General features: G+C 47.0%; 1 protein-coding gene across 7 annotated transcripts in view; it reads left to right on the forward strand.

The window, feature by feature from the left end:
- Positions 1-6,872, forward strand: part of LOC147117240 (serine/threonine-protein kinase 17A-like) — a 120,765-nt gene extending 113,893 nt beyond the window's left edge. For all 7 annotated transcript variants that reach the window (XM_085988049.1, XM_085988056.1, XM_085988050.1 and 4 more), the window contains one exon: positions 4,612-6,872. In XM_085988049.1, coding sequence (XP_085844175.1) covers positions 4,612-4,909 — 298 coding nt within the window. In that variant the 3' untranslated portion in view covers positions 4,910-6,872. The remainder of the gene's footprint in view (positions 1-4,611) is intronic.
- Positions 6,873-16,695: the final 9,823 nt, after the last annotated feature.

Consider the following 16,695-nt stretch of genomic DNA (forward strand, 5'->3'; position numbering starts at 1 on the left):
GATGAACTAGCAGAGGCTCTGACCATCATTTTCCAATCCTCTCTGGCTACAGATGTGGTGCCAGAGGACTGGAGGACTGCTAACATGGTACCGTTGTTTAGAAAGGATAGACTGAGTAATTACAGGCCAGTCAGCCTAACCTTGGTGGTGGGAAAATTATTGAAAAAGTTCTGAGGGACAGGATAAATCTTCATTTAGAAAGACACGGATTAATCAGGGTCAGTCAGCATGGATTTGTTAAGGGATTGTCGTGTCTAACTAACTTGATTGAACTTTTTGAGGAGGTAACAAGGAGGGTCGATGAGGGTAGTGCGCTTGATGTAGTCTATATGGATTTTAGCAAGGCTTTTGATAAGGTCTCGTGTGGCAGACTCGTCACGAAAGTAAAAGCCCATGGAATCCAAGGCAAAGTGGCAAATTGGATCCAAAATTGACTCAGAGAGGCAGGAAACAAAGGGTAATGGTCGAAGGGTGTTTTTGTGACTGGAAGGCTGTTTCATTGGGGTTCCACAGGGCTCAGTACTGGGTCCTTTGCTTTTTGTGGTATATATCAATGATTTGGACTTGAATGTAGGAAGTATTATTAAGAAGTTTGCATATGATACAAAAATTGGCCGTGTGGTTGATAATGGTAGGACACTGAGAAGTGCAGAAGATCAGAGGGACCTTGGAGTGCATGTCCACAGATCCCTGAAGGTAGCAGGACAGGTAGATAAGGTGGTTAAGAAGGCATACCGGATACTTGCCTTTATTAGCCGAGTCTTAGAATATAAGAGCAGGGAGGTTAAGCTTGAACTGTATAAAACACTAATTAGGCCGCAGCTAGAATACTGTGTGCAGTTCTGGTCACCACATTACAGGAAGGATGTGATTGCACTAGAGGGGGTGCAGAGGAGATTTACGAGGATGTTGCCTGGGCTGGGGAATTTTAGCTATGAGGAAAGGCTGGATAGGCTGGGGTTGTTTTCTTTGGAACAGAGGAGGCTGAGGGGAGACCAAATTGAGCTGTATAAAATTGAGGGGCCTAGATAGAGTGGATAGGAAGGACCTATTTCCCTTAGCAGAAGGGTCAATAACCAGGGGGCATAGATTTAAAGTAATTGGTCAGAGGTTTAGAGGGGATTTGAGGAGAATTTCATTCACCCAGAGTGTGGTGGGGGCCTGGAACTCACTGCCTGAAAGGGTGGTGGAGGCAGAGACCCTCATCACATTTAAATGGAGGACATATAAATTGGCCAGAAAAAGCAGTAAACCTGAGGATTGGGAGCAGTTTAGGATTCAACAAAGGAGGACAAAGGGATTAATTAAGAAGGGGAAAATAGAATATGAGAGTAAGCTTTCAGGGAACATAAAAACTGACTGTAAAAGCTTTTTATAGATATGTGAAGAGAAAAAGATTGGTGAAGTCAAGCGTAGGTCCCTTGCAGTCAGAATCAGGGGAGTTTATAATGGGGAACAAAGAAATGGCAGACCAATTAAATACAGGAAACTTTGTGCTATCCGGCACCCATGGGACCGAGCTACTGCCGTTTTTTTTTTTAAAAGCTCCGGATAGACCAGCGTCAATGTTAACAGATAGGAGCTTTTCATCGCAGTATCTGACCACAAACACTGTTGCTCAGCAACAGCTTTTAAACACTCGGCCCATGGCTTGGAAGCATCTCTGAAGCTGTTGCTAAGATAGAGACGCTTTCTAGAGCCTGCCATGTCTGACCACAAACACTGTTGCTCAGCAACAGCTTGTAAACACTCGGCCCAGTAGCTTGGAAGCATCTCTGAAGCTGTTGCTAAGCGACAAAGATGCTTTCCAGAGCCTGCCTGTGAAAAGCAGAAAAAAAACCTAACCAAAATGGCTGCTGATTTCTGCCGTTAGATCAAAGTTGCCGGACATGCAACTTCCGGATAGCACAAAGTTTCCTGTACATATTTTGGTTCTGTCTTCACAAAGGAGGACACAAATAACCTACCAGAGATGTCGGGGAACATAGGGTCTGATGAAAGGGAGAAACTGAAGGAAATCAGTATTTGTAGGGAAATTGATGCGATTGAAGGCCGATAAATCCCCAGGGCCTGATAATCTACATCCTAGGGTACTTAAGGAAGTGGCCCTAGAAATAGTAGATGCATTGCTGATCATCTTCCAACATTCGATGGAATCTGGAACAGTACCCATGGATTGGAGGGTAGCTAATGTTACTCCACTATTCAAAAAAGGTGGTAGAGAGAAAACGGGGAATTACAGACTGGTAAGCCTGACATCGGTAGTGGGGAAAATGCTAGAGTCCATTATAAAAGATGTAATAGCAGTGCACTTGGCAAACAGTGACAGGATCGGACAAAGTCAACATGGATTTACAAAAGGTAAATCATGCTTGACTAATCTACTGGAATTTTTTGAGGATGTAACTGGTAAAACAGATAAGGGAGAACCAGTGGATGTGGTGTATTTGGACTTTCAGAAGGCTTTTGATAAGGTCCCGCATAAGAGATTAGCGTGTAAAGTTAAGGCACATGGGATTGGAGGCAAGGTATTGACTTGGATAGAGAACTGGTAGCAAAGAGTTGGAATAAACAGGTCTTTTTCCGAGTGACAGGCAGTGACTAGTGGGGTACTGCAGGGATCGGTCCTTGGACCCCAGCTATTCACAATATATATTAATGATCTAGACAAGGGAACTAGATGTAATATCTCCAAATTTGCAGACGACACAAAGCTGGGTGGGCGTGTGTGCTGTGAGGAGGATGCCGAGAAACTCCAGGATGATTTGGACAGGTTGGGTGATTGGGCAAAAGCATGGCAGATGCAATATAACGTGGATAAATGCGAGGTTATCCACTTTGGTGGCAAAAACAGGAAGGCAGATTATTATCTGAATGGCAATAGATTGGGAGATGGGGAAGTGCAATGAGACCTAGGTGTCCTTGTGCACCAGTCGCTGAAGGTAAGCATGCAGGTGCAGCAGGTGGTTAAGAAGGCAAATGGTATGTTGGCCTTCGTAGCGAGGGGGTTTGAGTACAGGAACAAGGATGTCTTGCTGCAATTGTACAGGGCCTTGGTGAGACCACATCTTGAGTATTGTGTGCAGTTTTGGTCGCCTTATCTGAGGAAGGATGTTCTTACCATGGAAGGAGTTCGGCGAAGATTCACCAGGCTGATACCTGGGATGGCAGGAATGATGTATGAGGAGAGATTGAGACGATTGGGCTTGTACTCACTGGAGTTTGGAAGAATGAGAGGGGATCTCATTGAAACTTAAAAATTCTGACATGACTGGACAGACTAGATGCAGGAAGGATGTTCCTGATGGTCGGGGAGTCCAGAACCAGGGGTCACAGTCTAAGGATAAGGGGTAGGCCACTTAGGACAGAAATGAGGAGGAATTTCTTCACCCAGAGAGTGGTGAACCTGCGGAATTCTCTACCACAGAAGGCAGTAGAGGCCAATTCATTAAATATATTCAAGAAGGAGTTGGATATATTTCTTAAGGCTAAAGGGATCAAGGGGTATGGGGAGAAAGCAGGGACCGGGTACTGAATTTGGATGATCAGCCATGATCTCATTGAATGGCCTACTCCTGCTCCTATCTTCTATGTTTCTAAAAAGTACTTGGATAGGCACTTGAAGTGCCATAACCTACAAGGCTACGGACCAAGTGCTGGAAAGTGGGATTAGGCTGGACAGCTCTTTGTCGGCCAGCATGGCTAAAATGGGCCAAATGGCCGCCTCCTGTGCTGTAAATTTCTATGATTCTCTGAATTTTAAATTGTTGATCCCCTGTCACTGACCAGGGGAAGTAGACTTTCTCTATGCACTCTTTCAAAACCCTTCATAATTTCAAAAACCTCTGAAATCTTCTCTTGGCCTTCTCTGCTCCAATGGAAATAATCCCAGTATCTCGCAACTATCCTCATAACTATAGTTTGTCATCCTTGGCATCATCCTGATGAATCTACGCTGTATGCTCTCAATGGCTTTAATCCTTCTATAATGGAGTGCCCTATAATTGCGCATAATTCTTACTGTGGCCTAACTAATATTTTGTACAAATTTATCATTACTTTAATCTTGTAATTTATTCCCCCTGTTTATAAAACATAAAATGCTGTTAGCTTTTATTATGGTTTTATCTACTTGCACTTTCAGGAAATTATGTATTTGAACTCGTTGATCTCTCTCTTCTTCCACACCATTTCATTGAGTGTATTGTCATTCCTTATTTTTCTTCCCAAAATGTATTACCTCTCCTATATCAACATTAAATTGCACCTGTCCCCTGTCTTCCCACATTAACCTGTCCTTGTCTTTCTGGAGTCTTTTAAAGTCTTCCTCACTGTTTACCAAACCTCCTACTTTTGTGTCATTAGCAAATTTCAAGATTGTTCCCTATGCTCAAATCCAAATCATCTCCGTACTGGTCCTTGCCAACCCTTCTCCAGTCTAAGCAACAGCCATATAGTGACCACCCACTTTGTTTCATGTCTGTCATGCTGCTACATTTTCTCATCCCATACGCCTGAATTTACACACCCAGTGGCTGTAGCATGGTTTAATTTAAAGGGATTTTTGCCCATGCTACCATTATTTAGTAAATTATCTGCTTTCTTTGGCAGAGAACGAGCTTTAGCTGAGGAGTGTCTCGGGCACCCGTGGTTGGCACATGAATGCGATGAAACCGAATTTGTCACTGAAACCTCAACCGACACCCTTGAATCTACAGTTTCAGAAGAATCGGAAAAGCAAAGCCAAGAAACAGAGGAGCTCATTGTCATGGCATCATATACATTGGGACAGTGCAGACAGTCTGAGAAAGAAAACCTAAAAACTGACCAAAAGGCCATCTCCAAACGCTTCAAATTTGAAGAGCCCTTCAACACCTTACAGGAGATTTCAGGAGAGTTTATCTATTGAATTATGGGATGGAAACACACTACATTTTACAGAGTTTTTTTTTATTAATGGACACTGAAAAAACAATTGTTTTGTGAGCCTCTATTTCCTCTACAGATATTCAAATAGAAACAGTTTAATGTCTCCATGCCAGGAGCTGTTGTGCCAAGCTTCTGGATTCAATGTGTGAACAATGTTCAAACTTAAGCCAAGCAGAGAGCAGTAAAGGGTCGTGATAATTGAAGTACATTCCTTCAGTACACAGTTCCGAGCCGATATTTGTTTCATTATTGGGGAATATCAGTTTTATTTGCACACTGGGTGGGGGGGGGGGGGGGGAAGCTCTTTAGTTCTGAATTGATCCTTTAAGCCATTGTACTGTCAGCAATAAATTTAAAATGTGCAGTACTTATGAATAATGCACTTTGACATTTAGTTTAGAATCTGAAAATACCTGTTTCCCCCAACAAATTACAGCAGCCTTTATTCACAAATAATGCACATGTTTGAGTTTGTTATTGCTATCTAGAATTATTTGCAACATTCCTTTTTTTTAAACGTATGAATTATACAAGTCAAAAGTTGTTTTTCTCGATAGCTTTTGTCATACTTGATTTATTTCACTATTTTTGAATAATTATATTGTATTTGTATATGTATTTTATATGTTCATGTGAGTATTTTTGTGATCAGAAATAACTGCTTAAGATTCCCAGAATGGGATTAACCCGTTCAGTAAAACTGCTGCACAATGGACAGTGATAGATGTTACTCTTTTTGTGCCTTACAGATTAGAAATTTATATAGAATTCATTATGCAAAGGACTGCAAAATTAATTTAGTTAAATGTACAGGAATTCTTTTTTTAATATTGATAACCTGGTTAACTTTTTGTAACGGTAAACAAATTCTGTTGGCTTTCTGACTAGTTAAAAAGCTGCTATAAAATGACATTTTTGTAAATCCATTTATAAAACAATTATTTAAAATTGAATGCTGGGGGACAACGATCCATATCGCAGTGTGCAGTCAGTAGAATAGAGGGCTGTATTTTGTTGTAATGTGCAACAGAGTCGCTGCACTGTGGGTTGTCTCGAGGGATTAGAACAAACGTTTTGTAATCGAAGAACAGAACCAAGTTCTGGACAGCAGCTGGTGTTCATGCTGATTGTTGTATTCAGAATTTACACCAATTTGTAATTCTACGGCACAGAAGTGTAAATGTTTGCAGGACAAAAATCTCCCTTTTTAAAACAAATTAACTCAGGGATCCCTGAATGTTGTCATACGTATATATTTTAGTTATAATTGTTTTTACCAAGTAAAGTTTTTTTTAAAAAGTAATCTTAGTCTTGTATCTCAAGTTTATCTTGCACACAGTTTTCTTTTGATTTCTTCTCTTTTCCCCCCCCCCCAATAAATTACTGCACAATTTCATGCAAATATTAACCTTTTGAAAGAAAGCAACTCCATCCAGTTAACACCGATATTACTAGCCCTTTAAAGGCTTAATGGGGGGTATTAGATAAAAGTAATGCTTAACCTGCTTCAAAGCCCAGAAAGAACTTTATCAGGAGTATGTTTTTTCTTCACCCAGTCTGCAGGATTCACCTGCAAATGGTGCTAAATGGAATGCAATGTCAGTTAAAAGAGCAATCCTGTAGCTACTGAAAAGATATTTCTCGCTTGTTTCTGTATTTAAAAAGTTAGCCAGTGTTTTTGATGTAAATTTCCCTCTGGTGAGTTTGAGATAGCCATGTTTTCTTAATTATATTGTGAAATGTACCTTTCTCTAAATGATCTTAAACTGAACTTTTGACAGTGTTGCCTTTGTTTTCAGGACTATACTGTAAAATTAACAACTGCTGGCTTTTACCTGGGATGCTGTATACACCTTATTCCACCAGGGAAAAAACAGTTTTTGTATCCTTTATCATAAAGATGTACATAATTCCTTTATTAAACATATCTGGATGCTTGCTTATTGATTTTGTACTCTAGGATCATTGCTGAGTAAATGACCAAACTTCAACTTTGAGGGATTGGTCCATAATATGTGGTTTCTAACATTCCTACAAACCAGAAGGTGTGACTTATACCTTAGTGCCATTTATGATTAGGCTATAGCGTAAAAAGCATAGGTATCCAATATAATGCATTTTATAATCAGTGGTGTTTACTAATTCAAGCTAATACATGATTCTTTAAAAGAAATCCTACTGTATTGTCCACACCTGCATCTGGTTAATTGTCATTTCCTACTTTGTTCAATTCCACATCTAAACAGGAAAGCTAAATACGATTAAAATCACTAAGGAAGTGGCACTTGGTAAAATAATGGTACTCAAGGCGGATAAATCCCCTGGACCTGATGGCTTACATCCTAGGGTCTTGAGGGAAGTGGCGTTAGGGATTGTGGATGCATTGGTAATAATTTTCCAAAACTCCCTGGACTCAGCAAAGGTCCCGGCAGATTGGAAAACTGCTAATGTAACACCCTTATTTAAAAAGGGTAGTAGGCAGTAGGCTGGAAACTATAGACCTGTTAGCCTAACATCTGTGGTTGGTAAAATGTTAAGAGTCCATTATTAAGGAGACAGTAACGGGACATTTGGATAAACATAATTTAATAGGACAAACTCAGCATGGTTTCATGAAGGGGAAGTCATGTTTGACAAATTTGCTTGAGTTCTTTGAGGAAGTAACATACAGGGTGGATAAAGGGGAACCAGTGGACATAGTGGCCTAGAAATTCAGTTGTTTGCACCAGCCGGTAGGGCCTTTGGAGGAGATGTTGGGCGCTAGGCGGCTAGCGGCCGGGCGCAGCGCGATCTGCGCCTCTCCCCAACTTCAGTAAAGATTTAGCGGCGGCGCCAAGCCTTTGCGCGCGCTCAGCTGCGCGCGCAGATCCTGACATCATTTCATCGTGCAACGCCCTTTGTTCGCCCTACACCAGAAATTCAGTGGCGCCGGCCTATTGTGTGCCTGGCGCCCCTAACGACTGGTAGAGGGGAACGGTTCTCAGTCGCTGCGGGGCGTGGGGGGCGCAAATTAAAGGACACTCCTCCTGCAGTAGAAAAGGCAGCCATTTTGCAACACTCCTTCTTTGTGAGAGACGGATCTTTGCAGAGAGACAAAGGTAGAGAGCTTTCTGGTTTGGCTCAACACTCACACAGGTACTTGTGGCTTCAGGCCACAGCTTTCCACTTGTCTTTAACTTCAGAGCCATATCATTGATTGGAAATATATAATGGGGGCTGCAATGGGTGCAAACGTTGGCCTTCTCCATTGCATTCACAGGGCTCACAGACGCCGTGAGAGAGTGGCAGACATGGCCAGACGGAGAGGGGGCAACAGGCGTCGGCAAAGGAGGCCTTACCCACCCAGGGTATACCGCCAGCAGTTCTCATATCTGAACATGTCTGACGAGCAGTGTGTTCGGAGGCTGCAATTCCGAAGGGCGGTGGTCACTCAGATCTGCCACCTGCTTCGCGGAGATCTGCAGCCACATCTGAGGAGCAGGACGTCTCTGTCGGTGGCAGTGAAGGTGATGGTGTCTCTCAACTTCTATGCCACCGGCTCCTTCCAATCCGCTACTGGGGACATTTCCAACATCTCCCAGTTTGCCGTGCATTGCTGCATCCGCCAGGTGACCAATGCCCTTTTCAGAAGGAGACGTCAGTTCATCTCCTTCTCCATGGCCTTTGTCAAGCAGCAACAGCGTGCAATGGGCTTCCCCATGGTGCAGGGCGCCATTGACTGCACGCATGTGGCTTTGTGGGCACCTCTGCAGAATGCCGAGGATTACAGCAACCGGAAGGGCTACCATTCGCTCAACGTGCAGTTGGTGTGCGACCACAGGCAGCTCATCCTAGCTGTCAATGCCCGCTTTCCAGGCAGCAGCCACGATGCCTTCATCCTGCGCCAGACTTCTGTAGCAGACATGTTCCAGGCCCAGCCTCACCCACGAGGATGGCTTCTCGGGGACAAAGGCTATCCTTTGTGCACCTGGCTGATGACCCCGCTCCGTGCACCCAGCACCCCTGCTGAAGAGGGATACAATGACAGCCATCAAGCAACCAGGAACATCATTGAGCAAACAATCGGCGTCCTGAAGCAACGGTTCCGCTGTCTGGATCGTTCCGGAGGAGCCCTACAGCATTCGCCTGAGCGAGTCTCCCATTTCGTGGTCGTGTGCTGCATGCTGCACAACCTGGCTATCTGCAGGACTCAGCCACTGCCACCAGACATTGGAGGACCACCAGAGGAGGAGGAGGAGGAGGACCAGCACAGGAGGAAGGCAGAAAGTGCAAGGGCCGCCCGTCGGCGACTTATTGAACGTCGGTTCTAGGCCCCCTCTCAGGGAATGGCTTGTGCCAATGGCACAAGATGAATGTAGCCGCTCCACAAGCCCTCAGCCGAGCAGGGCAACCAGGACTTCCAAAAGCAAGCATGGACAGTGTGATTTAAGAATATTTATTTCTTTGAAACCTCTGCCCTTCCCACATTACAAACTAATGGAGAGAAGCCCCCCCAAAAAACACAAATCGACCAGTCTCGGCCTTTCAAAAAACACAAATCGACCAGTCTCGGCCTTTCAAAAAAACAAATCCACCTTCCCCCTTTAAGAGCTCACCGGCGCAAGAGTGTCTGCCGTCAATCAGCAGCTCACCGCACCTGCGCTGCGCCCGCCCTCGGGGGTTTCGCCCCGGGCCGCCGGCTTAGTGCCTAATGATAGTCGTGCATCGCCTGTTTTAGCGCAGCAGCAACCTCTTGGGGCGATGCCACTGAATATCGGCGAAGGTGGCGCGAACTTGCGCCGGGCGTAAACTTTAGCGGCCGCCCGACTGTAGCGCCCCGAACGTGGCTATAGTGAATTTCTAGGCCAGTGTATTTAGACTTCCAAAAGGCATTTGACAAGGTGCCACACAAAAGATTATTGCTCAAGATAAAAAATCACGGGATTGGGGGTAATATTCTGGCGTGGGTGGAGGATTGGCTCTCTAACAGAATGCAGAGAGTTGGGATAAATGGTTCGTTCTCAGACTGGCAATCAGTAACTAGTGGTGTTCCGCAGGGGTCAGTGCTGGGTCCCCAACTCTTTTTACAATCTATATTAACGATTTGGAGGAGGGGACCGAGTGTAACATATCAAAGTTTGCAGATGATACAAAGATGGGAGGGAAAGTAGTGTGAGGAGGACACAAAAAACCTGCAAAGGGACATAGACAGGCTAAGTAAGTGGGCAGAGATTTGGCAGATGGAATACAATACTGGAAAGTGAGGTTACGCACTTTGGCAGGAAAAATCATAGAGCAAGTTATTATCTTAATGGCAAGAAACTGGAAAGTACTGTAGTACAAAGGGATCTGGGGGTCCTGGTGCACGAAACTCAAAAAGTTAGTATGCAGGTGCAGCAAGTGATCAAGAAGGCCAATGGAATGTTGGCTTTTATTGCTAGGGGGATAGAATATAAAACAGGGAGGTATTGCTGCAGTTGTACAAGGTATTGGTGAGACCGCACCTGGAATACTGCATACAGTTTTGGTGTCCATACTTAAGAAAAGACATACTTGCTCTCAAGTCAGTACAAAGAAGGTTCACTCGGTTAATCCCGGGGATGAGGGGGTGGTCATATGAGGAGAAGTTGAGTAGATTGGGACTCTACTCATTGGAGTTCAGAAGAATGAGAGGCGATCTTATTGAAACATCTAAGATTGTGAAGGAGCTTGATCGGGTGGATGCGGTGAGGATGTTCCCAATGATGGGTGAAACTAGAACTAGGGGGCATAATCTTAAAATAAGGGGCTGCTCTTTCAAAACTGAGATGAGGAGAAACTTCTTCACTCAGGGTGGTAGGTTTGTGGAATTTGCTGCCCCAGAAAGCTGTGGAAGCTACATCATTAAATAAATTTGAAACAGAAATAGATAGTTTCCTAGAAGTAAAAGGAATTAAGGGTTACGGGGAGCGGGCAGGAAATTGGACATGAGTCTAGGTTCGGACTGGTCATGGCCCTGTGGGTAGTGGAGTGGGCCCAGGGGCTGTGTAGCCTGGTTCTGCTCCTACTTCTTGTGTTCTAATTCTGTTAGATTTCAGGAGATGGTTTTATTCCTGTTCCTGGCTGGGGTGGAGATCGCCTTTACAGAAGGTAAGTACTGTAGAAAATATAGGGACAGAGTGATCTCCTGGACGAGTTTCGATCGCCTAGATGGGTCGGAGAGGAATTTCCCAGATTTTTTCTCCCAAATTGGCCATTGGTTTTTTTAAATCTGGTTTTTCGCCTCTCCCGGGAGATCACATGGGTTCGGGTGGATGGAGAGTGATAGAAGATTTGAGGTTAGGATCAGATCAGCCATGATCTTATTGAATGGTGGAGCAGGCTCGAGGGGCCGATTGGCCTACTCCTGCTCCTATTTCTTATGTGTTATCATATGGGGAAAACATTGGAGCACTGACCCTTTGCATGCATCAGGTGCTTCTCGATTTCAACACAGAAGAGCCGTATAGAAGGTGCATTCCTTCTGTTCTCCCGCAATTTTATCTCCCTCAAGTCAAATGAAATGAAAATTGGGAGAGATGGATAACAGGCGGCTGAACCAATATTGGCCATTTTACACTATCCCCCCAAAGTCAAAATGATCTCCCACAACTGACCAGCTGGTGTGTGCTCACCATCCTGTAACATTCTATCAAGGCTTCTACTGTGGATCCTCTGTTGACTAAACTTGGAATAGGGTTGCTGCTGTCACCTTGTCACCAGGTGTGTTTTAAATGTGACCTGTCTCCACAATTTCCAGCCCTGTAAAGTCTGTGTGAATTTAAAAGGCTTGTATCCTAACTCAATTTGCCTTAACAAAAAACCATGAGCAGCAGATCTTCAGTTCCAGGTCAGAAAGTTTCAGGTTGCTGTTTGTTCTCAGGAGTGACCTACAGAGGATTCGCCTGTAAACCTTGCATCAGGGCCAGGCAGAGTTCCAGCAACAATTGAAGCTAACCAACACCAGAATATCCCAGGTGACAAATATTGAATTCTTTGAGCAATGCTTGGGCATATACTTCAAATGACACAGATTGCTGCAAGTACTACTGTACTCAATACTTCAGCTCTGATCAGATTACCAACTTGACTGTAGAGCAAGAGACCCCAGTTTGTCAGCACTCTTTCAGAACTGTAACTGTCTCATCATCGGCCAAGCAATATCTAGAAGTTAGCTGACATCATGTCCTCTCTCTGTTCAACCTATATCTCAACATCCTTTAGGACTGAGCTCCCTAACACGGGTGTACTGTGGTTGTATCTACAGATACACTAAAGAAACGTATCGACTTAACTTGTAACAGGACCTTCCAGCCCTGTAACCCCTACCAAGAAGGACGAAAGCAGTAATGTCAACATCATCCCAAGTTCAACATCATCCTGACTTGGATATATATTGTCACTCCTTCATTGTTACAGGGTCAAAATCCTGAAATTCCCTATCTAATACCATTGTGGGCGTACGATCAGAAGGACGACTGCAGCGGTTCAAGAACGCCCACCACTACCTTTTCAGGGCAACTAGAGATGATGGACACCAGTATTGCCTACATCCTGAGAATTTTTTTTAAATGGGGAAATTAATCAGTTCAAATGCCTCCATTAACATCATCAGATTGTAACTATTTTGGCTGAAACAGCTATCACTCTACTGCTCAAGTTGACCCAGACTGATGGGTCTCTTCCACAAGAATAAGAGGCATTGTGCTGCTATATGGAGTAACTTAGTATGCTTTCACTAAGCATTAGCATCTTAATTTGGCGGCTCGGTCTAACAAATGCTGCTGTCGTGCTGTGCTCCAAACTGATCTGCACAAATGAGTATTCAGAATCCTATTGCCAGAATCTATCGGGTGTTTATATCTGGAGTTGAATGAATGTTGGATTATCTATGTAGACTAGGAAAATCTCATTCTATATGTGTAGTTCACCTCCACATGAAAACGTCCCATGCTTTCTCCTCTTTGAATCTGATGCTGCCTGAAACTTTATTAAATTTGAATTTGTTATTTAATACTCAAATGTTTCTGCTACCCCTCCAGTCAGCAACTAAGGATAGAGCTCACAACAAGGCATTATGGCCTAGAAATTCAGTTGCTTGCGCCAGCCGGTAGCGCCTTAGGAGGAGGAGATGTTGGGCGCTAGGCGGCTAGCGGCCGGGCGCAGCGCGATCTGCGCCTCTCCCAACTTCACTCAAGATTTAGCGGCGGTGCAAAGTTTTTGCGCGCGCTCAGCTGCGCGCGCAGATCCTGACGTAATTTCCTCGCGCAACGCCCTTTGTGCGCCCCAAACCGGAAATTCAGTGGCGACGCCCTATTGTGCGCCTGGCGCCCCTAGCGACTGGTAGAGGGGAACAGTTCTCAGTCGATGCAGGGCGCGGGGGGCGCAAATTAAAGGGCACATCTCCTGCAGTAGAAAAGGCTGCCATTTCGCAGCACTCCTTTTTGAGAGACGGATCTTTGCAGAGAGACAAAGGTAGAGAGCTTTCTGCTTTGGCTCAACACTCGGACAGGTACTTGTGGCTTCAGGCCACAGCTTTCCACTTGTCTTTGTCTTCAGTGTCATATTGTTTGCAAACATATAATGGGGGCTGCAATTGGTGCAAACGCTGGCCTTCTCCATTGCATTCAAAGGGCTCACAGATGCCGTGAGAGAGTGGCAGTCCTGGCCAGACGGAGAGGGGGCAACAGGCGTCTGGAAAGGAGGCCTTACCCACCCAGGGTATACCGCCAGCAGTTCTGCTATCTGAACATGTCTGACGAGCAGTGTGTTCGGAGGCTGCGATTCCGAAGGGCGGTGGTCACTCAGATCTGCCACCTGCTTGTCGGTGATCTGCAGCCACGTCTGAGGAGCAGGACATCTCTGTCGGTGGTAGTGAAGGTGACGGTGGCTCTCAACTTCTATGCCACCGGCTCCTTCCAATCTGCTACTGGGGACATTTCCAACGTCTCCCAGTTCGCCGTGCATTGCTGCAACCGCCAGGTGACCAATGCCCTTTTCAGAAGGAGACGTCAGTTCATCTCCTTCTCCATGGCCCTTGTCAAGCAGCAACAGCGTGCAATGGGCTTTGCAGCATTCGCGGGCTTCCCCATGGTGCAGGCCGCCATTGACTGCACGCATGTGGCTTTGCGGGCACCTCTGGAGAATGCTGAGGATTACCGCAACGGGAAGGGCTACCATTCGCTCAACGTTCAGCTGGTGTGTGACCACAGGCGGCTCATCCTAGCTGTCAATGCCCGCTTTCCAGGCAGCAGCCACGATGCCTTCATCCTGCCCCAGACTTCTGTGGCAGACATGTTTCAGGCCCAGCCTCACCCACGAGGATGGCTTCTCGGGGACAAAGGCTATCCTTTTTGTACCTGGCTGATGACCCCGCTCCGTGCGCCCATCACCCCTGCTGAAGAGGGATACAATGACAGCCATCAAGCAACCAGGAACATCATTGAGCAAACAATCAGCGTCCTGAAGCAACGGTTCTGCTGTCTGGATCGTTCCGGTGGAGCCCTACAATATTCGCTGCAGCGAGTCTCCCATTGCGTGGTCGTGTGCTGCATGCTGCACAACCTGGCTATCCGCAGGACTCAGCCACTGCCACCAGAGATTGGAGGACCAGCACAGGAGGGAGGCAGAAAGTGCAAGGGCCGCCCGTCAGCGGCTTATTGAACGTCGGTTCTAGGCCCCCTCTCAGGGAATGGCTTGTGCCAATGTCACCAAATGAATGTAGCCGCTCCACAAGCCCTCAGCCGAGCAGGGCAACCAGGACTTGCAAAATAAAGCATAAGCAGTGCGATTTAAGAACATTTATTACTTGGAAACCTCTGCCCTTCCCACATTACAAACTAATGGAGAGAAGCCCCCTCCAAAAACACAAAACGAACAGTCTCGGCCTTACAAAACAAAGAAAGACACCAGTCTCGGCCTTATCAAAAAAAGAAAGACACCAGTCTCGGCCTTACAAAAACACAACTACACCAGTCTCGGCCTTTCAACAAACACAAAGCATTTGGCCAGACCTTCTACTTTTTGCCCTGCGAGGGCGATGCCTTTCGCATCCGTGACTGGCCCCTGCCCGCCCTGCAGCTCCTCCTCAATGGGACCCCAGTGGCTGCAGCAAGGCTGGGGGAAGGCTGCTGAGGGTCAGATGGCGAGACGGCAGATGCCCTTGGGGGTCGGCCTGCACCAGCTCTGGCCCTGGAGGGGCCGGCTGCTGACTGCTCCAACTCTGCTTGGGCGGCAGCAGTCTGTCCAGCGGCTCGTGGCAGCTGCAATGGCAGAGTGGCAGTGTCGGCTGCAGGAATGGTGCCAACCTGACAGATCGCAGGTACTCCCTGGTCGCCTGAGACATTGGCACTCGCACGGGCCAGCACTGCAGCATGCGCAGCAAACAGCTGAAGAACAGACTGCTGGGCTGCTGCTGCGCGGCGAGTGCCCTGGCGATGCCTGGCCGATCCAGCGAGGGTGGCAGCAGTTAGTGCCCGTGTGGCCCTGGCCTGTGTCCGCATGACACCAGCCAGTGAATGAACGGCACGACTGAGCACTTGGCTAGAAGCCGCCTGTGCTGCCGCGAAGTCCTGCGGACTCCTGGCCTGTGCTGCACTGAATTGTTCCAGACTCCCGGCCTGTGCTGCACTGAATTGTTGCAGACTCCTGGCCTGTGCTGTTCCGAATTCCTGCACATTCCTTGACAGAGACTCAATGGAGTCAGGCATCCTTGCCACTGCAGCCATGAGCTCATTGTGCCTGCGCTCAGCCTGGACGGCCATTTCCTCCAGGAGCCGCACCTCCTCTGCGCTCACCGTCGCAGGACTGGAGGCTGCACTCACCCTCTGGGGAGAAGTCCGCCGAGCTTCCCCACCCCTCCCGCGTTGTTGCAGGCCGCTGGGCCCCGGAGCTTCACTCTCCTCCGACCCTTCCCCCCGGCTCCCCTCCAGGGAAGACGTGTCTCCTTCGTTGCCATGGGCTGGCGCGGCTGAGGGTGGCACTGATGGGCCGGCTTCCTCTTCCTTCTCCTCGAATTCGGAATCGCTGACAGTGGCAGCTTGAGGGCCTGCCTCCTCACCTGGCGATTCACCATCTGAAAGCAGGGAGGCACAAGAGTTGCTTTAGAGTGAGGACAGGGCGGCAGCGAGGGAGGCATGAGTGCTGCCATGCACTGCATTGGTCGGACAGTGGCAAAGGATGCTGATCTGAGGTGCAAGTGGAAAGAGAGAGGTCAAAAAGGTGATGCCCTTACCATTGGTGCCCAGAACAGGGTCGGCATCTCCACTGGCGATGGGGCCAATCAGCCGTCCTGCCATAATGCGCTCCACACGCTGGTCGAGGTTGGAGAGCTCTTTGACGTCAGGACGGCCTCCCCCGGTCTCACGTTGCTTCCTACGGTTGTGCGCCACCTTGGCCTGCAAGAGTAAGGACGGCCTCTAAGTACAGTGTGAAGCCCTGATCTTGGCTGCACTGCCTCCCATGGTGGACTGGCCCTGACAGTGTGAAGCCCTGATCTTGGCTGCACTGCCTCCCATGGTGGACTGGCCCTGACAGTGTGAAGCCCTGATCTTGGCTGCACTGCCTCCCATGGTGGACTGGCCCTGACAGTGTGAAGCCCTGATCTTGGCTGCACTGCCTCCCATGATGGAATAGCTTGTACAGTGTGTAAAGTGCTGAATGTGCAAGTGATTTTCATGACAGTCCCATAGCTGCTGGATGAGGGCTGGCCATTAGGGCTTTCAGGTCCCTTTGCCCATAAACTGAGGTGCATATGCAGGGATGAGGAGG

Source organism: Somniosus microcephalus, chromosome 5, assembly GCF_052327205.1.
Source record: "Somniosus microcephalus isolate GS21.2 chromosome 5, FLI_Smic_1.0, whole genome shotgun sequence".
Taxonomy (NCBI): Eukaryota; Metazoa; Chordata; class Chondrichthyes; order Squaliformes; family Somniosidae; genus Somniosus; species Somniosus microcephalus.